We start from the raw sequence: 25,700 nt of genomic DNA on the forward strand, positions 1-25,700 counted from the left end.
GGTTTATTGCTAAAAACAAACAAAAATCTGTTAAATGATTTTTATAATCCTAGGACTGGGCACTTGGAGTCCTGCATGCCAAAATCATTGCAGCTATAACATTGATGGGTCCTCAGTGGTGGCTGAAAACTGTAATTGAGCAGGTAAGCAAGTTCAGCTCATGGGACTCTTACTTTCCACGTTCCCACTTTTCTAAGTTTTATACATTTTCTTTAATGAGCATATGTAACTTTTTTTTTTTTAAAGAGAAAGGCAGTTTTACTCATCACCATGAATTTTCATCAGCTACTCTTCACACTTCCCTTATCTGAAAGTTAACCAGTAGCTTAAAGTACCTAGAACCCTGACTAAAGTAAAGGCAAAATTTAGCATATATGCTTTTTTTTAGAGCAGGAGTTCTGATGAAGGCTTGGTAGTCAGTTTTGTAAGCCTGTAGTAAGGAAAAGAGGTTATTGTTCAAGGCAATAAATAAAGAAAATGGCAGGAAAAAATAGATTTAAAAAAACAGAGCTCTTTGGGAATATTTTAGCTACGTAACACCGAAGACAGTTTTGTGTTATGGAGCTATCACATAATTTGGTCATTGAGGTGATAACCTTGAAAAAGATAGATGGTACTTCTGTACTCTGATAATAAGGCTAGGAAGTAGGATAATTCATTTTAGGAAGATTTCTTCCAAAGTAACCAACATAGTAGATTTTGGTACTTATTTCTTTTAAGTTTTAGTTACCTAAAGAATGGACTTATGGACAACCCTCTTGTCCTTAGGGCAGCATCAAATTAATAAGGTGTTACGGTTTTGTAGCACTGAAGGTATACCTCCTTTTGATGTACCGGAAATAAAGACAGTAGTTCTCAGCCCAGTATGCACAAGAGACTCATCCAAAAATTTCTGTACCTGGAGATTTGTGAGGGTGGGGAGAGCCAGGGAATTGGTGTGTGTTTGCATGCATCTCTCAAGTGCGGGCTGATTCTGAAGTGAGATGGATTGAAGGCTGTGTGACAGCATGTCCATTCACGATAGGAGTACAGACCAGTCCGCTCTAGAGTTTCCAGGTGAGACTCTGACCCTTGTGGAGAATAAGCATCTAGTTACAGCTCGGGGCTGTGAAACACTGTTGATCTCTATAATATTTTGCTCTCTGATGCATTCTTTCTCATGCACGTGTCTAAGTTTAAGTAAAATGATTGAGAAACACCGGGATGCCTTGCTGCATTAATTTAAATACATTTGGGTTAAAAGGATTTTGGGGGGGGTCAGAAGGGGACCTGTGGAGCAGTAAGCCTGTTTGTCATTCACCTTGAAATGCTCTGGCCCACTTCCGAGGGACCCGGGGATTGGAGTTGCACCACACTGTGTGACTGTGGGCCAGGAGAGGTTGAAGTGCTGGGGGAAAAAACACAAACAACGCTCTGCTGTTTTGTCCCTTTCTGTATACCACCTTTATTTTCCATTATTCCCAAGATTTCCCCACTTCCATCCATTCTTTCCTCTGCAATACTATCCCGTAGAACTTTTCTAGATGAGATGAAATATTTTAGAAATTCTTGAATTAGAAAAAAAAATTCACTGTAGAATTCTTTCATACTAAATTGTTCCATAAAATACCTTTCGATTTGTTGAAATCTGATTTATACAGGCTTTTTAGAAACATGCTTCCTATTTATAATGTTTTCTTATATTCAGATAAAATGAATGCAATCTTGAGTAGTAACACAGGTCACTCTTACACAATTTATGTATGAAGTTACTTCAAGTTATGTAGTCTTCAACTAATATTATTGGATGCCCTCTGGTATCATATAGCACAAGGCTAGTGTAATTATTATTCTAGATTAGCATCTTATTATTTTATCTCCTAGCAGAGTTAACTGCAAAGTGTAAGGAAGTAAATGCATTTCTTTAAAAACTTGTGGACGCCATACTTATGTTTGTGTTCCAGAATTTGCCTTGACTTCTGAAAAAATAACAAGTTTGAATCTTTTGGGCTGGTAGATCCAGCTCCCTGTGCTTGAATTCAGCAGAGATTGCTCTGTTAACCTGGAGGAATTTGTCTGTATCCTTATTCTCGTTTTTTAACCCTATGTTTCAGGTTTACGCAAATGGCATCCGGAACATTGACCTTCAGTATATCATTCGGAAACTGGCAGCGCCAGTGATCTCTGTGCTCTTGCTTTCCCTGTGTGTACCTTATGTCATCGCGTCCGGCGTCGTTCCTTTACTTGGTGGGTACTGCTGGCTGAGAGCTTGAGAGAGCACCTTTATTCACATCATTACATTCTTGTCACTTACGGTATCAAAGGTTGCCTGGCTCCAAATGCTTTATTGTAAATATAAATCCAGCTAAAACAATGATTTTAAAAGACTGTTTTTCTTAGATTTCACTAGTTAGGGCAAGATGAGGATCATAAAACGCTTTGGTACAGTTTTTTTCCCTAGGCAGGTAAGAAAGTATTGACATTTAAAAAGTGTCCTTTAGCGTAAAAGAAAAACCGAAGAGGAGATGCTAATTTGTGACACTTTAACATCTAGACATTATCAGTTATGCACTGAAGAATCATCCCACGACCTTAAAGCCAGCGATATGTTCAAAATTATAAGCACAAAGTTTTCCCCTACAAATCTTTTGCTTCTATTGAATTCCCTCTATCAGTTACTAGCATTATCATCCAACAAGTTGTATAAGTCAGAAACCTTGAAGGTCATCCGTGTCACCTGAGGCTCCCTGCTCTTCATACTCAGCTGGGTTCCAAGTCCCTCTGATCTGACCTCTGGAACCCATTCTCTCATCTTTGGAGCCCTTGCCCGCAGCTCACGTTGAGACGAACATCAGCTCTCACCTTAACCTCAACCTCAGCAGCCTCTTGTCTGGTTTCCTTGTTTTGAACTCTCCATCGCTAATTCATTCTCCACACTGCCACCACGATGACCTTTCAGAAGAATAAATCTCGTTGTTCAAACGTTTTTGGTGAACATCCTTTTGTTGGTTCCTCTGTGCCTTTAGAACACAGTCCAGCTCCGCCGGGTAGTTCACAAGGCTCCTCCTCTAGCTGGGACTGGCTCCAGCGTGACGGCACTCTTTGCCTCACTCCATTTCATACAGGATGAGTTTCAGTTAAGCGCCCCTCCCCTCTTCTTAGGAAAAGGACATACTTTCGTTTCACTGTCATCCTTTATACACTGAGAGTTTTTCTTTTTTGGTTTTCCAGGTGTTACTGCGGAAATGCAAAATTTGGTCCACCGGCGGATTTATCCATTTTTACTGATGGTTGTGGTGTTGATGGGAATCTTGTCCTTCCAGGTCCGCCAGTTTAAGCGCCTTTATGAACATATTAAAAATGACAAGTAAGTCTAGACTTCATTTGTCTAGCTGCTTTTTGTTAAGATGTCTCATTTCTTAATTATTGTGTCTAATGTGATAAATCACAGGAGGGAAAAGTGCTCAGATTCTGGATGTATTTTGAGGTAGAATTGACAAGATTTGCTAACACATTGGATGTAGAATGTGAAAAAGGGGGTTATCAGGACTTGGTTGGGTCAAGCAGCTGGAAATATGGAGTTGTCATTTACGGAGATGAAAAAGACTGGGAGAAACCGGTTTGGGGAGGAAGAGTTTTTAATGTCCATTTGCAATAATTTTCAGTCTGTTTTCAAATGTTTTGGTCTGACAATATATTAAATAGTTTTAGATAAAAATAAGAAGCCTGCTTTAGGAATTAGCAGTGCCTGCCTAAGCCCTTCTTGCAGCCAAGGGCCATTGGGTTACTCTGACCATTGCTGAGAGAAGCTGTGAGGTTACTGCAGAAGCGTTGTGGCGCCCTCTGTTTTGAGGAAACTCTGCGACCTGACCTCTGAGAAATTGAGAACAGCCAAGGAAAACACCTTCTGGGGTAGCAGCCATTTGACCCTCCATGTCCTAATGGAAGGCTGAGTCCTCTTCTGCTTTAATGGCGCCTCACAGAGGAAGTAAGTTTGTAACTACCCATCCTGGTTTGCCCGGGAGAGTCCCAGTTTACACAGGCTGCCTGCGTGTCATTACTAACAGCGCCCCCTTTTACTCGTGAGTGCCGGCTTTGGGCGACAGATTATACGGTCACCTCGTTTACTCTGAGGGCTCTTTAAGAGTCATATGGTTAAGAATGAAATTTAGAGAGTGTTCAGGGCTTCTCCAAAACACTTACTGATGGTAATAAACACTAGAACGCTTAGGCAGGCAGAGTATTAAGTTCCGTCAACCACGAAAGAATGGGGAGGGACTTTCAGCGGTGACAGTCAGTTTTCCTCACTTCGCTTGTTTTGGCGGCGCAGTCAGTCCGGCACCAGCTCAAAAGAGACACCCGCCGCGGGAGCTGCCTGCAGCCCAGTGCGCGCTGTTGTCTCCCCCCACGGTTGCTCCGTGCAGGAGACCGTCGAACTCGGGCTCGACAGAGGGCATGTCTCGTTCACCATTATACATCCACAGTGTGTCTGCCACAGGGCTTGATCCCGAGGAGGTGCCGAGTGTGCGTGTGCGCTGGGGGCACGAGAGGCTGCTGGGGTAATAGAACTGGCTATGGGTTCAGAGTCTCGTTTTTCTGCCCCTGAGTTACTTTTCGGTCTGGGGCAAGTTTACCTGGCTTTTCTCTCTGTGCTTGCTATCTTGGTTTGTGATCACATGTGTGTCAGGTAGTGCCATGTGGATTATCATGTCAGATATTGCTCAGTTGTCATTGTTCAAAGCGTTTACAAAATCCTCACAAGTTGGAAAAACACCGGTTGGTTGGGGGACAGTGGGGTAAGGAATGATTAACTTCAGGAAGAGAATCAGGAAGACAAAAAGAAAAGGGATGAAACAGTGAGCTCGTGATGAAGCAGTAGGATTAGTGGAATGTTTTAAAAAGTGAGATGTTAAGCTACTTGGCTCTAACTGCCAGGGTACCTCGTGAGACCTGTATGTCGACAGAAAAGTGGTAGATGAAAGTCAGGGTGGAGGAAGTCACGGTGAAGAATAAAAGTTGCCACACGGAGCCCTCCACACATGCCAGGCCTTTGTTACCGAGGCTTTTGCCTGCTTTCTGTTTCTTACAGCAATCATAGGACTGTTGTTCTCATTTTATTGAAGAGCAAACTGAGCCTCAGAGACCCCAGCTCCCTGGCAGCCCTGTCACGTGCTGGCCTCACTCTCCTCCTCTTACACAGATGTGTAAAGTCCTGCGGGCACGTCTTGGTCTGCACTGCTGCCTCCACGTGGGTCCCCGTGCCCGCTTGAAACCATCACCCACACTGCCCCCGCCCCCGCCGCTTGTTGCCGTCAGCGTTGTCACCCAGTGTTCTCCCGGTCAGCGTCCGGGCCCTTCCCGCACCGTCGGTGCGGCCCATCACTACGGCTCCCCCCAGCTCCTGCTGGCATCGTGGGGACGCCGCGGCCTGGTGGAGGGCCTCCAGCCCTGTCATCCCATCCACAGGCACTTCTGTCTCCGTTTCTGCACTCCTGCTCCCTTTGCCGTCTCCTCTCACAGGCTAGGGACACTTAATACTCTTTCTTGGACCGCAGCCTCCTACTTTCTGTCAGTCACTTGCATACAGTCATTTCTGTGCCATCTTCCTTTGACCTCCTTGAAATCTTTGTCCTTTGATTTCTCCTTTTCTTTAGAACTAGAGCTTTTCAGGTTTTACTCTCCTCCCTACCCAGCTTTCACTCTCCTCCCTACCCAGCTTTCTGATTATCATATTTCCAGTCCGTTTCTTCAGATCTGCCCACTTACCTGTTTTGTAAAATATGATCCATAACAGATAAATCCCCTGAATAAGTTTACTCTACCTTACCTACCTCTGGCCTCCGAGAGTCAGTTCGTGAGGGCCCCTCATCTATGGACCAGAGCCTGTACTCCACTGCACAGCATCTGAGGCCTTCTGACCTGTGCTGCTCTCATGTCTTCCCATAAATCCATACCTTTGCTATGAGATGCCTGCTTTTGTGCTGTTTGCTGGTATTCATTCTAGACTCCCCTTCTACCTACCTAACTATTGAAGGGTTTTAAGTGGGAGTGAAGTGATCTGATTTACATTTTTAAAAATGTATCACTGGCTGCTCTAAGGAAGAATGTTTTAGTAAGGAAGATCACATAAGAGAGTAACCACCCTGTTTTTAACAACCTAGGTACCTTGTGGGCCAACGCCTCGTGAACTATGAACGGAAATCTGGCAAACAAGGCACATCTCCTCCGCCTCCACAGTCGTCCCAAGAATAAAGTGGTTGTCTCAACTACCTTGACCTTCGCCTGCCTTTACGTGTCCTTTTTTGTGGACTTCTCTCTTTGGAGATTCTCCCCAGTGATCTCTCAGCGTTGTTTTTAAGTTAAGGGTATTTGACTTGGGTTTTCAGCATTCAGCAAGCAGCAGTGTGAGGCTCTGCTGCCCTTCCTGCATCTTATGACATCATTGCTGTCTGAGGTCTGTATATGTGTAAATAGAAGTTCCTGGATACCCTAAAACCTTGGATCAAACAGAATGTGCATTGTACATCTTTAAACAAAATGTATATTAATTTATTAAATCTAGTTGTCACTTTATTTTGGACCTGCTGTGATCTTGACAGGAAACGTGCCACAGAGCCGTAGTGCAGAGGCAAGACTTTCTAATGACGTCTTTTGGAATGCAGCGTCCTGGTGTTCCTGGCAGTTCTTACTAAGTGAACTGTACATTCTTTCTTGGCGGTTCAGAGCTTACCAAGAACGTAAAAGGAAACAAGTAGGAATCAACAGTGGAGTGTCTGTGGTACGAAAACATGAACTTGTGCTTCACTGTCAGTCGTTTTTGGAAGCTATTTTGTATAACACCAAAGCTGTTGTACATTTTCCACTGCCTGATTTTTTTCCATGTGTCTTTGTTTGTAATATTGTATAGTATCTTGTGCTAGGCGAGGAAATCATTTTTAATTTTGATAATTTAATATTCCTAGTGATCAGCACTCTGGGAGCCGGGTTTTGTGCTTGTTAGGGGCGCGCCTGTGCTAGAGAGAAGAAAGGCCCCAGGAAGCGCTTCCTGAGGCCCTCCAGCCCCTCCCCACACAGCCGTCTTTTCGTCAGCAGTGGCCAAAAGTCATGCAAGATCATAAATCTTATAGAATAACATCGCCAGTGATACTGCGTCTTCCTGGAGTAAGGACATACTGCAGTGTTTGTCAAATGTAGGTGGGGTTTGTGGTCTTAGATTGACAGCATTAGGGGAAGACGAGTTAGAACCCCTGGTCCTGCTGGTCAGTGCGTCCTTGGGTGAGGATTAGGGGCAGTGCATTTCTCCAAAGTTTCCAAAGCTTTTTGTTTACAGAATAAAACTATAAATAAAACCAACTTGATTTTATTTGACCAGAAGGAAGCTGGCTGAGCTGGCCTTTTAACATAGGAGTACAGAATGTATTTCATTGGAAACGTGCTGTGAAATCTCAGAAAGCAGAACTCTTAGAAACTTGGTTTTCCTTTATAACCAAAGCTTCAAGTTAGAAGTTTAGAGACATAGAATGGTTGGGCACGTGATCCAAGTGTTTAATGGTGATGGTATATTGTAAGGGTAGTGTTTGTTTTTGAATGATAACTTAGTTCTCAGAGAAAATGGACAGCATAGATCTTAAGAAACCGTAAAAGAATTTCCATATAGTATTAAAACCCATAGGCTTAAATCTGAGGATTTTTAAAATATGAGAGTGAGCCAAACATAAGTTACCAAAATCAAAAGCAACATGTTCTGGTTGTTTTATATTTCAATAATTTTTCCTGAAGTGGTAAGTGATTACTTTAAAACATCAGTATCAAAAAAAAAAAAAAAAAACTCGACGTAGGAGTCAGTGTTACAGTTTTTGGCACTTTGTAGTAGCCCTTTCTCATATTTGAAATAAGGTCTTTGCCAGCCCTACCTTTACTTAGAAATTTAGTCCTACTGTAAAAATTAGGAGCATTTTAAACATAATGCCACCTGTCATGGTGTATGTCTATATCAGTTCTCTTTGGGAGAAAAATATTATCAAATTGGGCATATAACTTGATCGTGTTAATTTAAGTTTCTTTTTTAATTTTTCAGAGAATTTGTAGATCTTGATATAAAGTTATTGGAACACATTTATCTGTTTTACCAGAAAGAGATCTAGGCAGATATCACAAAAGATTAAAAATTGTTACTCTACGAAATTTCAAGTGAATCTTATCAGATATTTTGTAAAAAATTTGAAAAAACCCAAAAAACATATAATATACGTGTGTGTGTGTGTGTGTGTGTGTGTGTGTGTGTGTGTGTGTGTGTATGAATGGCCAAAAAGTTGCCCTCCATTTCACTGGCAGATAACTTTATCTTGTCTTACTTAAGGATTTCCCCTGGTTTTTCAGTTGTGCTTTGTCCTGTTTTTTTCAATAAGGTGAATACTTTCATAAGGAAAGCATTTGCTGGCATACTATTTACTTGGGTAGCATCAAGATTTTATTATTAACCAATAGTCTTATAAATATTTAAAACTTCTAGTTCAGAAAGTGCTAGTATTGCTGCCCTTCTTCATGTAGAATTAAAAAAAAATAATAGTGTAGTTTTGCTTCATTTTACATTGGGCTAAGATTGTCTTCAAGGAAGTTAATTAGGAAAGAAGACCTTTTTGCTTTATTTTTACTATTTATACATTGAACACAAATCAACATTTGGGGTTAGTTTTACGTGACCAGTTATCAGATGGTCATAGTATGAAGTATGCAGTTGCCCATTAGCAAATTCTGTTTGATTTTTAAACTAGTAAGTACTAATAGTTGAGATGAAAACTGAAGAAAAATGCCAATGTGAAGTCTGTGTATAGCTAGCCTTAAAAAAACTCCATGTTTTTAGGTGATTTTTTTTCCTGTTCTCTGGAGAAACAGTGGAGATTGGACATCTCAATTCCAGATGTAAATGAAAAGTAATTTTTATTTCAACATTTAATATAACTGTTATCACTGTGGATTCTTGTCTTGTGTTTTTTTCTTTCCCTTATTCAAGTAATAGAGAAGAACTTTTTCTCATATGATTTGATCTTAGATGATACGTCCTTTCTGTATTGGCAAAATGCTACTATTAAAGTGTAATTCTTAAATTTAGGTTGAATTGATGACTTTTTAAAACAAAACAGTGAAGCACTGGACATTTCTACATTGTATTGCGTTTGCAAACACACACACACACACACACACACACACACACTCACTCACTCACCCGCTCACTCTGAAGAATGTTGCGCCAGTATAAGAACACTGGCACTTTTTTAAACGTTGCAAGTGAGCTACTTTCATTTTCAGGATTGAGTATTTTAAGCTCTCTACTTAACTGTGATAAGTTTTTTATATTGTAAAATTAAATGATTATGTTTAAAATACTCCTTTAGAATGTTAACTATTCAGTTGCCATCAAGAAGAAAACAAATGTCTTACCACAAAGGTATGACTGGAAGCCTCACTTGTGGAGATTCTCTAACTTCCTTGTATCTACTTAATTAACGTGCCCCTCAGTCAGATGTTTTCCTTTCGGTCCATTACTGCCCCGTGTCATTTTTTTAATCAATAAAACAGCCATCACGAGTAAGGGCTTCTTTCAGGTAATCCCCAACAATATCTTTGGCATTTAATACAACATAAAGATAAGACAGGATACATCTGTTTTCATTCCCATCTATTTTGTATGAGTGCCTCATTTTGTAGTCATGAAATTAATATAGTACCTTAAATGAAAACGTAATGACCATAAGGCCTAGAAATGACTGTTGTAGAAGCTCAGTGAATAGAACATTCACTTAGTTGGGATGTTAGTTTTCTATTAAACACCTTAGATACCCAGACCAACTTTATGTGTATATATTCTAAAGTGCTCCCTTTTTTATGTGGTTGTTTGTTGCCTTCTGAGTTGAGAGAAAAATTGAATAAAAACGTTAGTTGTAGCCTAGTTCCTTTGGTTTGTTTATTTTTGCTTTGTTGCAAGATTGCTTCAGAATTATGAAATGTGCATTATTAGTTGGCAAAGGCAGATAAATCCAGATTGTTAAAAGTATAATAATTATGGAAGAAAGAACTCAAGTTAGATACGATTATAGCCCCTCCGTTCTAAGTAGGAACTTGAAAGTATAGTTGCAGAACACGCACCTTCCCCCTCTCTGCCTCCACTGTGGTTACAGCCCATCCTCACTGGGAAGAGCAGAGCCCTTCTTCTTGTGCCACAGGCAAGATGCCACCCAGCTCTGTGCCTCCACTGCAAGATCGGAGCGTAAAGTTTCACCAGGTTGTCTTTTAGGTGGAGATTTGGATAGAGTAAAAGTCCGCTTCACATACTTATCATATGTATCAGAGAAAAAGGAAAGGATTGCTTGAGGTTTTTAAAGTGCCCTTTGTGAAGAGATCCTTTTGTTTCTAATTTTTGTTTCTAGGTTCAAAACTTTTTCTATGATTTTTTTAAAAATCAAGTGCATTTTTATTTATTTCAAATGCAGTGGTGGTAGGTGAAATGCTGTTTGATCCGTAGGGCATGTGTAACCTGTGAAGTTGAACTTTATCGCAAAGTAAATTGTACGTGACTCTCAGAAAGTGGCCATGAATTCCCTCCCCCCACCGTGCAGTGTGCAGCCACTCTTGTTGCGAACAGAGCCAACATGACGAGTGAAATGAGGGTCTGAGGAGGCGAATTCCCCCCAGCCCCACCCTCAATTTCTTTGGTGTCTCATTTGTTTCCAGCACTGTACTTAGTACTGTAGTAGAATGAGATATGGGGTCTGCCTTCAAGGAGCCCAGTTAGAATGGAAAAGAACAGAAAAATGAGCAAAAGTTTCCATTGCCACAAGGAGCACACAGAAAGGACCCACCTTGGGCGAGTCTGTGATAACCGGGTGGTGCTCCAGTCCTGTTTCGTGTATACAGGCACCCCTCCCACACACCCGCACCACAGTTCCCCTTTCACCCTCTTGCAGTCTACTTCTGCTCAGTCCCACGTGGCACTACAACTGTCCGTATGTCAACAGCAGTAACCCACTTTACGTTGTCTAATCATCTTTTTGAAATTTCTTCCTTTACATATTAACAGTGCCATGTCTTTCTGCTTCTCCATGTTTGTTCAGTAACTTTTCTTTAGGACGAGAAGCTTCATACCGAGAACCCCACTCATTCACTCCTTTCTTTGCTTAAATGGAGCAGTCCCTTCTGCTAGCTGCACAAATCCAAAGGTGTGATGGAGCAGAACAGAGAGTCCAGAAATAGACCTACGCGTATACGGATAGCTGCTTTTTGACAAAGGTGCAGAAGTCAAACAAATAGTGCTGGAGTAATTTGGACCTCCAGATACAAGATTAAAAACTGCTCCGTATCTCAACAGTTGTAAAAATTAACTCATGGATTACAGTCCTAAATGTTAAAACCCCAAACTATATAACTTCTAGAAGAAGACAAAGGGGAACATATTCAACCTTGGGTTATAACCCCAAAAGCACAATCCATAGAAGAAAAATTTGATGAATTGGGCTTTATCAAAATTGAGACCGTTTGCTCTTTGAAATACAATGTTTAGAAAACAAAAAAGACAAGCCATAGAGTGGCAGAAAATATTTACAAAACATTTCTGATAAAATGCATTCGGAATAAAGAAGTCTCTAAACTCAATAGTAAGAACACCTATTTGCCCATTTTAAAAATGGGCAAGATATTTAACACCACTGAAGATAGATATATATATATATATATATATATATGGCAAATTACATGAGAAGATGTTCAACAGAATTAGCCATAAGTAAAACGCAAATTAAAACCACAATGAGATACCCGTTCATACCCATTAGAATGGCTAAAACTAAAAATACCATACCACGTGGTGGTGAGGATGTGGAGGAACTGGAACTCGCATACCCCGCTGGAGGGAATGTAAAGTGGTACAACTACTTTGGGAAACAGCTGGGCAGTTCTTAAAAGGTTAAAATCTGTTTACTTACCACTACTAGTTCTTTACCGAAGACTCAACCACGTGCGTGTTCCTAGTAGCTTGATTTGTACTAACCCAAAGCTGGAAACAGTCCTCGTGCCCGTCAGCTGATGAGGGGATAAATGATTATCCATATAGTGAGGTACTGCTCAGCAACAGAAGGCAATTCACTGTCCGTATATACAGGTTGGACAAATCTCAAAATGATGCTGAGTGGAAGTAGACTAAAAGTACCGTGTGCTTTTCATTTATATAGAAATACAGAGTAACCGACAGCAATCCAGAAAGCAGATCAGCGCGGGTAGGGGTTGGCAAGGAGGGACGTGGGGGGATTTCACAGGCACGTGAAGAGACGGGGTGGGGAGGACGCATGTGTGTGACGGATGTGTTTCACTATCTTGATGGAGTTCTGGTTTGACATGTCATGGTTTACCAAACTGTACAGTTTAAATTTGTGCAATTTACTGAATGTTAATGACACCTCAATTTTAAAAAGTATTATGTTCATACATTGTCTTTAATTGACCATTTCACACCTTCTCCTCCTCAAAGTGCCACCTTCTCCACCCTCCTGACTGATGATTTTTATTCCTATTTCACTTAGAAGATAGAAGCAATCAGAACAGAACTTTTCACAAGTTCACACCCTCTGCCCCATCACCCCCTGTGTTGATTGTGCTCCAGGCAGCCTCCCCTTTTCCACAACAGGTCAAACCTCAGGGCCTTTGCATTTGCTGTTCGCCATGCCTTAATATTCTTCCTCCAGGCTCTCCCCAACCTCCCCGTTTCTTTACTAAAATGTCTTTCTTAGGGAGGCTTATCTGAGATTGTAGCTACTTGGGCATTCCTGTCTCCTGCTATATTTTTCTCTTTCATATTAACGTACTGTACAATTTACCTATCTTGTTTATATTTGCATGTTTTCTCCTCACTTGATTGTAAGCTCCAGAGATTGAAAAAAAAAAAAAACAAAAAAACTATTTGGGGATTACTACTGTATTCCAAGACAGCCCTGGGACATATTGGGTGTTCTATAAATATTGTTGGGTAAGTAAATAAATGAATGAATCAGAATCAAAATAATGTATATATGGTTAAAATAAAACCTGAAAGCCATCCTCCAGAGGTGAGCACTGTCGGTAGCTTGGTGTTTGCTTCCAGACTGTGCTCTGCATAAGCATTCGTTCACTGATGCTCTTACCAACACGGGTGGTACGTGCCCTGGGCTGCTCTGCAGGGAGCTTCTTTCGGTTTATATTTCTGAGCATCTTTTTATGTCAGTACATAAGTAGCTATCCCATTTAAAACTTGTAGCTGTATTGTATTCCATTGTGTGGATAAGATTATGATTAAAGTTTTCTGAAAGGCAGTTGGTTAACCCATTTTATTACAAGCTATAGTAAACATTTTTGTCCATATTACTTGTATTTCTGTAGCATAAATTCCTAGAAGACTGCTAAATCATCAAACATATTTAAAGTGCCAAATTGCCCCCAAATTCGTTATCAACATTAAATAGTGCCTATTTCCAGTGTTGCTAATGCTGTTAATTTGGAAACGTGTGTGTCTCATTTGGTAGGTGAGTTGCCCAGTAGAGAAGTTGCGTTTGGGGCTTGATACCTACCAGTAGGGGAGGAAGGAGGGCTTGTCACTGGCCCCTCCTGGAGACAGCTCATTCTAGCTCTTCACCTTCGTGTCTAGAGGTGAGCAAGGGGAGCTGGGTCTCAGGGCCTGTTTCATTCAGTGTGGGTGTTAAGGGCAGCTGCAGCAGCCAGCCAGGAGACCCTTAAACTAGGTAGGATTCACACCTTGTACACTGCCCTGGCCAGCCTCCACCAGAATGGAAGTTTCTCCTACCCTTGGACCCCAAACTATCGTATCGGAAAAGGTAGCTTATTTTCTCCTAGCCCTGATTAGATTGGCTCAACCGTCCTATCTTACTTAAGAAAACAAGTTAAATAGAATCTTTTAGCTGGAAACTGCCCACTGTCTGAACTCTTAAATGGCTTTTTTTTTCTTTTGGTAGTACGCGGGCCTCTCACTGTTGTGGCCTCTCCCGTTGCGGGGCACAGGCTCCGGATGCGCAGGCTCAGCGGCCGTAGCTCACGGGCCCAGCCGCTCTGTGGCATGTGGGATCTTCCCGGACCGGGGCACGAACCCGTGTCCCCTGCATCGGCAGGCGGACTCCCAACCACTGCGCCACCAGGGAAGCCCTCTTAAGTGGCTTTTGAACTGCCAGTGAGTTCACTAAGTGGTGGCGATTGGGCCACGGGAACAGCGCGTGCGAAGGCGTCGAGGTCAGACACGTCTAGGACAGACACGTCTAGGACAGACGGATAGGGGCGCGTGCAGGATGAACGAAGCAGTCTGGGAAGGCAGGGGCCAGATTCCTTCAGGGAGGCCCGTGCTGCGTGCACAGACCAGACTCCAGGACTTTAACGTCTTCCTACCTTGGAGGACACGAGGCATCTCGTTCCAGAGCTTCACGGAGGCAGTGCAAAGGAAAGGGGGGGGGGATGTCCTTTGTGAATTCGCCGCTCACGTTTGGCAGTGGGAAATCGATCAAAAGGTCCTTTCCTAAGGGAAATGTTCCGCTTGTGCAGCTGTGAGCTATCTGTTAATGCAGAGGGGGCGCCGAAGCCACACTGCTCAGGCGCGTTCCGCCCCCGCCTCCAGCACCGGCCTGAGGCCTGTTTCGGCTCGGGGCCTGTGCGCGTGCGCGACGCCAGAGGGGCAGGGCCGGCGCGTGTCTCGGTTGCCTGGATACCGCTGCGAAGCAGTAGCGGCGGCTTGCGCTCCAGTTGCCGGGTAGCGGCCGTTGCTAGAGCTGGCGGTCGGTCCTCATTTTCCGAGCAGCCCGAGGAGGAGCGGGTAAGAGCCCTCGTCGGCCGTCCGCGCCTCACGAAACCGGCCTCTCGGCCCGCCCCCAAACCTAAGATTCCAGCCGGGCCCTGGCCCCGGCCCCACCCCAAACCCGGGGAAAGGCGGGCGGCCAGGCCTGGCCCCGTTTAAACCCGGAACCCCGACCTGGTTCGGGATCCCGGACCTCTGTCCCGTCCCAGACCCCCGTCCCCCGCCAGGCTCCAAACTCCGGACCCGGGACCCGGCCCCTGAGCCCCGTGGCCGTCGCGTCTCCCCCGCGCCCCAGGCTGACCAACCCGCCCTTTCTCGCTCCGCAGCACACCTTGATTCTTCCCAGCTTGGTCCTGGTCTGCGGAGAGCGATGCCGCTTCCCGACACCATGTTCTGCGCGCAGCAGATCCGCATTCCCCCGGAACTGCCGGACATCCTGAAGCAGTTCACCAAGGCTGCGATCCGCACCCAGCCCGCCGACGTGCTGCAGTGGTCCGCGGGGTAAGCGCCCCAGGGCCAGCGCCTGGGAGAGCCGGCCCGTCCCCGTGGCCCAGTCGTGCCTAGTGAATCCTCCTTCCTGGACCAGTGGTCCAGCGCTCGGGACACTTAGGGTACCGGCAAAACTTTCACTTTAGCATTGGTGGTATCTACACCGAAGTATCTATCTAGGAAACATCATGGTTTATTGACCACGAGACCAGAAATTACTGCAAAATTGCTCCTTTATCTACAAAGCAATGACAGCTCCATTGTTAGTGGTATTTATGCAGGTAGACTAAAATTTATAAAGCAGTTACACTGGGTAAAAAGTTTCTGCATTGTGTTATAAAGTCAAACTATCACAGTTTCTTTATTTGTGAAATGATTTTTACAAGGAGGAATCTTATGATTATGTTCCTTGTCTTCAGAGAATCCTCCAGGATTAGGTACCTGTTGAGTTTATTGGAACCAGAAGGACTGGTTCATGTTGGGGTAACCATCCCAAGGCTGCTGTAAGGTTAAACTCTGCCCGGCTTAGTTCACAACACATGAGCCTTCGCAGTTTCTTGCAGCAAACATTCTAACAATTTCCAGGAACAGATATTAATACTTTAAAAGTCACAACTCAACAGATCTTAGAACCATTAAAATAAACCCTGTTGATTTTATAGGAAGGCTTTTGTCCTTTTTCAGTAAACAAATTCAGACTCGGAAACTCAATTTTGTGGTCCCAAGAATCAGTATAAATTTAACTTAATATTTTTTAGTAACTAGCGTGTCAAATTTTGCTGACCTTCCCTAAACCGTATGACCAAAGTGAATTAGTTTCCTATGACTGCTGTTAACAGATAACCACCAAACATGTTGGCTTAAAACAAGAAACGTTTATTGTCTTACAGTCTGGAAGCCAGAAGTCCAAAATCAGTTTCCCCAGGCTACAGTCAAGATATTGGTGGGACTTTGCTCTCTCTGGAGGCGCTCTAAGGAGAGTCTGATCCCTCCCCTTGCCTTTTCCAGCTTCTAGAGCTGCATTCCTTGCATTGTTTGGCTCCTGGCATACCTCCATCGCCAGTACTGTGGTGGCATCCTCACATCTACCTCTGCCTTCCTCTTCTAGGGACGCTTGTGGTTGCATTTAGGAACCATCCAGATAATCCGGGATGATTTTCCCATCTCAAAATCCTCACTCACATCTGCCAACTCCCTGTTACCGTGTAAAAGAAGATCCACAGCTTCCAGGATTAGGACCAGGATATCTGTGGGGCCCTTATTGCACCTACCACAAGAGGCTACTGGTTAATCCAGCACTTTGCCTTCTGACAAATGCTTCTGTCTATTGCTTCTGAAAGACTCTCTCAAGGTTCTTGCCCCAAATTGTGGCCTCTAGTATTAACCATTATTCAAGCGTAAATAAGAGATACAACTGATTCATAAGAGTTTATTTGTTCTCTACCAAACATTCCAAGATTTAATCTTTTTTTTTTTCTTGGAACATTATATTTGGTAACACTTTAGAGACAACTATTTTAAGATTCACTTTAATTTAAAAGGCTTAATCAAGAAATTTCTGAACGTTTCGTGCAGCTAATTTCTCTAAAGAGCAGTTTTGGAGTTTAGGAGAAAAAGCAAGCATTAGTCATGTGTCCCAACTCTCTCAGAACAGAATCTGTTAGGGAGAGATGTCATTCAGAAGAGGGTGAATTGGTCTTTGAAAGATTTCGTAGCAATTGGGGTTAAGACAAGGCGGAAGAGGAAACAGCATATAACACGAGGGCCCCGACAGGAAGGGAAAAGCAGCGGAAAGCAAAGCAGAAAGCCAGGGTGCGTCTGGAAGTGCCTGCTGTGGAAGGTTCCAGCAGGCATTCGGGGGAGGGTTCTTCTCAGACGAGCCTCACCCCCAGCCTCTGCCACGACGCAGCGGCTAATTGGCTGTACATGATTATGTCATTGAGTTCTGAAGGCTTGTGCTCACGTGCGCCTTATACTCGAGGGCATGTGACACAAGTTGGCCTGGCCACTCAGACAGGCTTCCTCCGCCTCGGCTCTATTGCTGCTTTGGAGCGACAGCTCTTTGTGGGGGATGTGGGGCTCTCCTGTGGATTACAGGGTCCTTAGCGGCCTGCTGACCTCCACCCAGCAGGTGCCAGAAGCACCATCGACCCCAACTTGTGGCAACCAGAAATGCCTCCAGACGCTGCCAGTGCCTTCCTGGGGAAGGGGTGCTGCTCTAGAGGCTGGGCCGAGCCTGGTGATTGGTTTGACGGGTGATGAAGAGTAAAGTCTGCGAAATCGTTGAAAACCCTAATTAGGAACAACATGGCAAAGCGAAGCACCCCCCTCAACCTGGCCCTTTAGGTCTTCAGGTCCACGTTTGTCTAACTGCCTGCCTTTTAGCTTTCTCTCAGACTATTAAGTTCACGAAATATGACTGGACTTGTCCTAAAAGCATAAAAACTTATCCTAAAAGCATGAAAACAAAAGTCGAATTTGAGGGGTGGAGAGAGAGAAGGGGATGAGATATAAAATTTCTGTTAGCCTAACAAATACCTATTTATCTACATTTTGTTACATCAGAGATGTCTCTGTTTACTCATATCTTTTTAAAAAATTGTATTGGAGTAGAACTGATTTACAGTGTTGTGTTAGTTTCTGCTGTGCAGCAAAGTGATTCAGTTCTACATATACATCTCTCCATTCTTTTTCAGATTCTTTACCCGTATAGGTTATTACAGAATATTGAGCAGAGTTCCCTGTGCTCTACATTAGGTCCTTGTTGGTTATCTGTTTTACATAGAGTAGTGTGTATGTTAATCCCAAGCTCCTAGTTTATCTCCCCCCCGCCATTTCCCCTTTGGTAACCATCATTACTCATATCTTTTAAATTATTACCTGTGGCCCTGGATGATTTATGTTTTGTTTTCCTGGATACATCATTTCTTTGATGGAGGTAAAGTCATGGGGGCAGCAAATGATGTGGCTTCAGCCGCTGGCCCCGGCTGACACGTGCCCAAGGGGGGCGTGAGTTTTGCAGAAGGACCCTGCCTGGCACCCTGCCCCCCTCCAGCCAGAGCCCAGGTGTACACCCCCTCCTGACTTGTTGCCCCAAACTGTCTCTGTGCCCCAGCTTATTCCCAATTTAAGCAGTAATATCCGTGTCCCAGAAAGGAACAATTAAGGGAAAAAATACTAAAAAATACAAACAAAAAAAACCAGGCAGGAAAAGTGAAGGGTTGAGGGAGGTCCGCACCTGACTTAGCCAAACAGTGATTTCCCTGCTCCGGGTGCCTTAGAGCTGAACAGGCGCAGAGATGCTTGAAATCAAGCCCCTCAAAAAGCAGGGCCAAGCCCCCCAACAGTCCAAGTGGCATGACGGACCATGACCTTGCACTCGGGTCATGCAGGGCCCCGACCTCCACCTCCTCTGGCAGTCTCAGGACTCTGATGGCGTTCGCTGGGTAAGTGTAGCACCTGTTAGGGGGGCCCTGAGACCGGGGCTGCCATCGTCCACGCTGTGCAGACACAGAAACTGAGGCACGGGTGGAGGTGAAGTCGGAGAGCTGAGTGGAGGAGCCGGGACAGGAGCTGGGCCAGGGGACCCAGCACTGTCCTCCCTCATCACTGTCGCCCTCTGGGTTCATTGACAGCAGTGCATGAATTCAGGGGCTGGTTGTGTGCTGATAAGCCTTCCGAGATGTCTGTCGTTGTTAGGTATTTTTCAGCTTTGTCAAGAGGAGATCCACTTCCTGTAAAAGACAGAATCGAAATGCCCATGGCCACTCAGAAAACAGACACAGGCCTGACTCAAGGACTCCTTAAAGTTTTGCACAAGCAGGTATAAGAGTTTGCTATCAGTCAGCTGAACTTGAGATAAAGCCCCGCAGAAAGCTCCACGATCATCCATACAAGCCCCGCCTTCCCTGCAGTAAACCTTCAAGGTTTATTCAAAGAAGGAATCTTGGATTCAGGGCCTTTCTCTGGTTTAAAGAACCCAAGATAGCTATTCATGATTATATAGAAATATGATTTCTTTGAAATACCGAATTAAGATGCAAGAGGCTGCTGGACTAAAAAAAAGATCTGAAAATACGAAATTTTAGACATGGGAGTTGCAAGATCCTTCTTGAAATATGTGTTTATAAAAACTATGCTAACATGATAATCCGCCACCTTCTTCATCTGACAGACAGATTGCCCTCGGGCGTCTGGCTTCCAGCCCTCCTGAGAGCCCTCCAGACCCACCATCTCACTTGGAAAGTTCATAGAAAGTGTATTTTATCTGAATGATGGGGCTGTGTTGCCAAAAACTACATCAGTGGTATAACCCTGAGTTTTAAAGCGACTCGTCCCCATTATACATCTCGAAGTCCTGTGTTCCTGTTTGGGGTGCGGTGACTTCTGGAAACGAGATTTTCCCATTTCTAGATTTTCCCATGTCTAGTTTAAGGGAAAACGAATAACCACTGCAAGGGGTAGTTTGGGAAAAGACATGCTAAAGTTGTTTAAACCTCCTTCACGCAGAATATTGCTAGCAGATCACAGGAGTTACCAATTTTCATAAAGTTGTCTAAAAGAGTAGAAGGAATAAATTTATTTTCAGTGTTGAGATTTACCCCATTTAACTGTTAGCATGTTTCGGGGTTGGATTTTATTTGATTTATTGAAGTTTTATTTGTATTGTGAAGTATTTCAGGCAGACAGTAGAGAATCATGTACGCCATATCTGTGTGCCCATTTTATTAAGTCATAACATTATGCCACGTTTGTTTCCCAGTCCTTTTTTCTCTTGAGAAGTAACTTGTTGCCAGTCTCTAGTTCCCAGCCCCCTTCTCTGCCTGTGCACCCCCTGTCCTCAGACACACACATTCCCCCCCCCTCCCCAGGGCTAATGGTGCAGTGAATTCAGAGTTCATCTTTGAAAGGGGATGGGTGCTCTGTACTTCTTGGGGCTTTTAAACTTACGTAGATTGTGTCATGCTGTGTTTTCTGAACAGTGTAGCCACAAGGAATATGTGGAATTAGCAGATCTTGAGCAGAAATGGAAAAATCTGTGCCTGCCAGTAGAAAAATTCAGAGCTCTCTTGCAGTTGGATCCTTGCAAAGACAAAATCGAGGGGATAAGATTTTTAGCGCTTGGATGCAGCATGCTTGGTGGGGTACGTACCTATAAATAGCATATTAATAATTCTGTGTGATCATAGGCCTGGCTTAAAAGTAATTTAGGTGTTTCAGTAACTGAAGGAACACTTTCACTACTTTAGTAATCTTGTCTTAGAAAGGCAGTTTTTTTCAGATGTTTATTGTATTTTAGGCTTATAGTTACTTTAGTTTACAGAAGTACTTATGAATGCCTCAATTTAAAAGATGTTAACAGTAGACAAACCATATAGATACTGTTAAAATGTGTTTAGTTTTTAGAAGAGAATGCATCAGTGAGTTGTATTAAACAACATGTCGCTTGGTAAATGATAATATCTGTTTCTCTCATCTGTGCAAAGAGGCATAAAATTATTTTCTATTTTAGTTAAAATCTGTTATTAGTAACTAATACTGTAGATACCTTGCTGATGTAAAAAAGTATAACTCATACAACTTAGGAATGAAGACACAGGGAATTCCCTGGTGGTCCAGTGGTTAAGACTTCACACTTCCACTGCAGGGTGCATGGGTTTGATCCCTGGTTGGGGAGCTATGATAATCTCACAAGCCAGGTGGCTCGGCCAAAAAAAAAAAAGAAGACGAAGAAGAAAAAGGAATGAAGACACAGACGTTCCTTAAGGGAGGCGGGTGTGGTAAGGAGGGGGTGGAAGTCTAGAATCTCTCTTTAGCTTTAGTATTTGAGTCACCCTGTGAGACACAGGGGTCAAGTGCAGGGAAAGTTACCACTTTAAGTTTGTGAAGAAAGGGGTTGAGAAAAGAGAGCTAGCTCCCTTTACTGCAGAGATGAGCAAAGTTTGATACCCTCTCCCTTCAGTCTTTGGACCCCAGAGCACGTAACTGGCTAACTCTTAGTCCTCACTTCACGGGGTGCCCTCATCTCGGGTCCACGCATCAGCCTCCTTAATTCTGTTTTAAGAATTACTTTATGTAACACTAGCTCGCATGACCACTAATACAACTAACCGCCTGCAACTAACCTCCAGCCCGTCCCCCTGCCGCCCACACCTGAAGCATCAGCTCCCCTGATCTCTCGCTTCCCATTGATCCCGTATGGACCCCAAGAAATACATCGTTTAATTTTAGTTGGTTTTAACTTATGTTGTTACTCATCTTCTGGAACTTTTTTTCATTCCCAAGTAGATTTCTCTTTATTCATCTGTATCATTACAGACGCTGTGGTTCATTCATCTCCTCTGCTGTGTGAATATAGTGCAATTTACTGGTTCTGTTAATGGTCCCAGCGAGAACCTCCGAACCCCCAGTAAGGTCGGGTGTTAGGCTGGTCACTCCCTTTTGCTGTGTACCTGCCTACAGGCGGTGTTTCCAGTCAGCCATAGAGAGAGTGGTCAGCCCTGGGCTGGACACCTCAGACCAAGTTCCCTCCTCTAGGCTCAGAAGCCACCAGGGAGAATCCCAGCAGGGTTTTATTGGAGGAAATTTTTTTTTAAATAAATTTATTTATTTTTAATTTTATTTTTGGCTGCGTTGGGTTTTCGTTGCTGTGCGCGGGCTTTCTCTAGTTGCAGCGATTGGGGGCTATTCTTCGTTGTGGTGCACGGGCTTCTCATGGCGGTGGCTTCTCTTGTTGCGGAGCACGGGCTCTAGGTGCGTGGGCTTCAGTAGTTGTGGCACGCAGACTCAGCAGTTATGGCTCATGGGCTCAGTAGTTGTGACGCATGGGCTTAGTTGCTCTGCGGCATGTGGGACATCCCCGGACCAGGGCTCGAACCTGTGTCCCCTGCACTGGCAGGCAGATTCTCAACCACTGTGCCACCAGGGAAGCCCTATTGGAGGAAATTTTATGTTGCTTTGTTCATCTGGAACTCTGGAAGCAAGATGTTAATAATATAAAATTAATAACTAATATTTGATTTTATGGTTTGCTCCTCTAAACTTAGTTGTGAAATTTAGATTTTTATAATGATGAGAAATTAGACTATGTCATATTTGGGGATCCATCTTTGTAATTTCTACCTCCCTAATCAGGAGAACCAGCCACTAGATTTCAAACCAAACCAAGCCTGTTTTGCAAGATAAGACCTCTTACCGTGTGTGGGGTGTGACACTAGATGGAGACATTTGTTAAGGATGGAGCTTCCTTTCTGAAGTGACTGCTGTGGAAGGGAGAGGGAAACAGCACACACGCTTCTCTCTTCTTCCTATAACGCGTCACTTACCCCGTCAGCCAGCGTGGGACCCTGCCCCGTCCCCTGAGTAAGCCACCTCCGCCAGGAGTCTTTGCTGTTGGCCTTTGACTCTCTCCTGGTGCCAGTGGCCCCCTTCTCACTGTGGAAAGCGGGGAACCTTTCATACTTTCATATCCAGGCGAAGTGCACAGCCTGAGGTGCCAGCTCTGCCCTGGCCTGCCCACCCCCCGTACCCCAAGTGCAGGGCTAACGGCCGTGCTCTGGGTCCACGGGGGCCAGGAGGAGCCAGGCCCAAGGCGACACTTGTTTTGTTGATGCACCGAGTGCCTGCATTGGCGGGGTAGCTTGGAGATGCCCCCGGAGCACAGTGCCGTGACTTCTGGGAGACGCTTCTTCATCTAGTTTGGCATCTTAGCATTTGTCTTTATGCTTAAAAAAGGAAACCTTCAAAAAGGAACAGGTGAAGAAGTGAAGCGAGATGAGGAGGAGGAATTTCTCGTGGATCACTGCTGCCCACCTCGTCGCACGTAGGATTGCTGTGAAATTGGACGCCGGTCGCTCTGCCTGGACGTGTCGTAGCGACTCCTGCTGCCCCGTCCGCTCCACGGCGTCTCACGGCGTGTGGCTCTTCAGTCGCTCTTCGGAGCCACTCTAGTCGGATGAACTGAGTTCTCTGCAAAGACTGGAACCTCAGATGTCTGAGCCACACGCGTTGTTCACGCGTCGTTCCTTCCACGGACGTTGTCAGCGTGGCTTTGCGTGGGCCTCGCCCCGAGGGCTGAGCATCTTGGCATCCCCTGCCCGTGGAGGGACGTCTGGTACCTCCTCGAAGCCCGAGCGCTCCTCTGGTTCTCACATCGAAGCTTCAGATGGGGTGGGGGAGCGTCGGGGGCTGGCCGTGTCTGTGGGCACCCTCTCCCTTGCCGGGCGAAGCGAAAACAAGTCTGTGTTGTGACCTTCACCTTAGGTTTCTGCAGCCCCATCAGTGATCCTAAGCGTTAGAGGTGGATCAGCATTGTTCATCTGTTTTTTTCAGTATGGAGATCTTTTTTGTAATGCAAAAACGTTGTGGCCCAAGTCCCCATGGCACCCGCCCACGACTGGCAAAGCCCGTAATGACGAGCTACCCACCTGCCTCTAGTTCGGGTTTGAGAAGCCTTTGCACTTCATTCGCGAGAGCGTCCCTCCGTGTGTACAGCTGCAGACACACGCGCGTGTCACGTAATTTCCCATCAGAACGTACTGCTTACGAACGGCCAGCGTTTCCAGGGTTCTCACCGGGTGCGGGAATGTTCGGAGCCCTTTGTCTGTTTTCTCTTCAGTCCTCCCAGCAGCCCTTGGAGGAGAGTCCTGGTCTCCGAAGCGCAGGGTGGCGAGCTGTGGGGAGAGGCTCGGCGCCGCAGGCGGAGGTGGTCGGGCAGGATTCGGACTCAGACCAGGGGCTCCGGAGATGCCGCCACCGGTAGACGCGGGGGACGGAGGGGCCCCTGAGGATGGCGCTGTGGCCCGGGGAGTGCGCCGCCCTCAGCCTGGGACACCATGTCAGAGAGTAACAGCTCCTAGGCCTTCCCACTGAGACCGTTTTATATCCTCACGTAATCCGCACCCCAGAAATCTTCGTGTCGGCCTCCCAACAGCTCTGGCCCTGGAGACCTCAGCCCCGCACCCGCGCCCAGCTGGAGTCTGGTCGCTCCGCCTGCACGTGCCGCAAGCACTCCTGCTGCCCCGGCCGCTCCACGGCGTCCACTCGGCCCGTTGGGTCCGCTGTCTGTGACCCGTCGAGATGCCCTGTGCGCTGCAGGCAGCACCTAGCTCGCTCCGGCCGCTCTCCCCGGGGCCCCCGTCCAGGTTCCCGCTGGGCCTCTCGAGCCCGTTCTGGGACGCCCACCCCTGCGGCCAGTGCAGAGATGTGGCCCTCACGTGAGTGCAGGCGTCCAGCCGCAGGCATGTTGAGTAACTGCCTCTGCTGACCAGGCAGCTGATCGGGGGCCCCGGGCTCACTGCCCCCCAGGCTGAGCGTCTCCTCTGTGGGGAAGGCGGGGTGGGGTCGGTGGATGCCGGGCCTGGTAGCCCCTCCGTCCCTTCAGCCTGATGGGCTGGCTTCACCCCAGCACCATGTCCGGCCAAGCGGAGAACGTGTGTCTCCCTCTGGCACCGGCCATAAGCCCCGGGACCGCGTTGTAGATTAGGAAAGCTGCGAGGATAAGGAAACGAAAAGGGTCGCAGGCTTTTTAGTTTGGGGATTTTTTAACATCTTGATTGGAGTATAATTGCTTTGCATTGTTGTGTTAGTTTCTGCTTTATAACAAAGTGAATCAGCTATACGTATACATACATCCCCACGTCCCCTCCCTCTTGTGTCTCCCTCCCACCCTCCCTACCCTACCCCTCTAGGTGGTCACAAAGCACCGAGCTGACCTCCCTGTGCTCTAGTAGGTCTGTGTTTTATTCCTGTCCTACCACTAATCTCTTCATGACATTTTTTTTTCTTAGATTCCATATATATGTGTTAGCATACGGTATTTGTTTTTCTCCTTCTGACTTACTTCACTCTGTATGACAGACTCCAGGTCTATCCACCTCATTACAAATAACTCAGTTTCATTTCTTTTTATGGCTGAGTAATATTCCATTGTATATATGTGCCACATCTTCTTTATCCATTCATCTGTTGATGGACACTTAGGTTGCTTCCATGTCCTGGCTATTGTAAATAGAGCTGCAATGAACATTTTGGTACATGACTCTTTTTGAATTATGGTTTTCTCAGGGTATATGCCCAGTAGTGGGATTGCGGGGTCGTATGGTAGTTCTATTTTTAGATTTGTAAGGAACCTCCATACCGTTCTCCATAGTGGCTGTGTCAATTTACATTCCCACGAACAGTGCAAGAGGGTTCCCTTTTCTCCAAACCCTCTCCAGCATTTATTGTTTATAGATTTGTTGATGATAGCCATTCTGACCAGTGTGAGGTGATATCTCACTGTAGTTTTTTCTTTTTTAACATCTTTATTGGAGTATAACTGTTTTACAATAGCGTGTTAGTTTCTCCTTTACAACAAAGTGAATCAGTTATACATATACATATGTTCCCGTATCTCTTCCCTCTTGCGTCT

At 45.1% G+C, this 25,700-nt stretch overlaps 2 protein-coding genes across 3 annotated transcripts in view; both read left to right on the forward strand.

The window, feature by feature from the left end:
- Positions 1-6,552, forward strand: part of MARCHF6 (membrane associated ring-CH-type finger 6) — a 74,977-nt gene extending 68,425 nt beyond the window's left edge. For both annotated transcript variants that reach the window (XM_024119159.2, XM_028492807.1), the window contains exons 23-26: positions 54-143; positions 2,094-2,226; positions 3,211-3,346; positions 6,141-6,552. In XM_024119159.2, coding sequence (XP_023974927.1) covers positions 54-143; positions 2,094-2,226; positions 3,211-3,346; positions 6,141-6,231 — 450 coding nt within the window. In that variant the 3' untranslated portion in view covers positions 6,232-6,552. The remainder of the gene's footprint in view (positions 1-53; positions 144-2,093; positions 2,227-3,210; positions 3,347-6,140) is intronic.
- Positions 6,553-14,718: 8,166 nt separating this feature from the next.
- ROPN1L (rhophilin associated tail protein 1 like) overlaps positions 14,719-25,700 on the forward strand; it is a 20,330-nt gene continuing 9,348 nt past the window's right edge. The window contains exons 1-4 of the mRNA XM_024125984.3: positions 14,719-14,818; positions 15,127-15,301; positions 18,989-19,112; positions 20,272-20,433. Of these exons, the coding sequence (XP_023981752.1) occupies positions 15,171-15,301; positions 18,989-19,112; positions 20,272-20,433 (417 nt within the window). The 5' untranslated portion in view covers positions 14,719-14,818; positions 15,127-15,170. The remainder of the gene's footprint in view (positions 14,819-15,126; positions 15,302-18,988; positions 19,113-20,271; positions 20,434-25,700) is intronic.

This window comes from Physeter macrocephalus, chromosome 8 (assembly GCF_002837175.3).
Source record: "Physeter macrocephalus isolate SW-GA chromosome 8, ASM283717v5, whole genome shotgun sequence".
NCBI lineage: Eukaryota > Metazoa > Chordata > Mammalia > Artiodactyla > Physeteridae > Physeter > Physeter macrocephalus.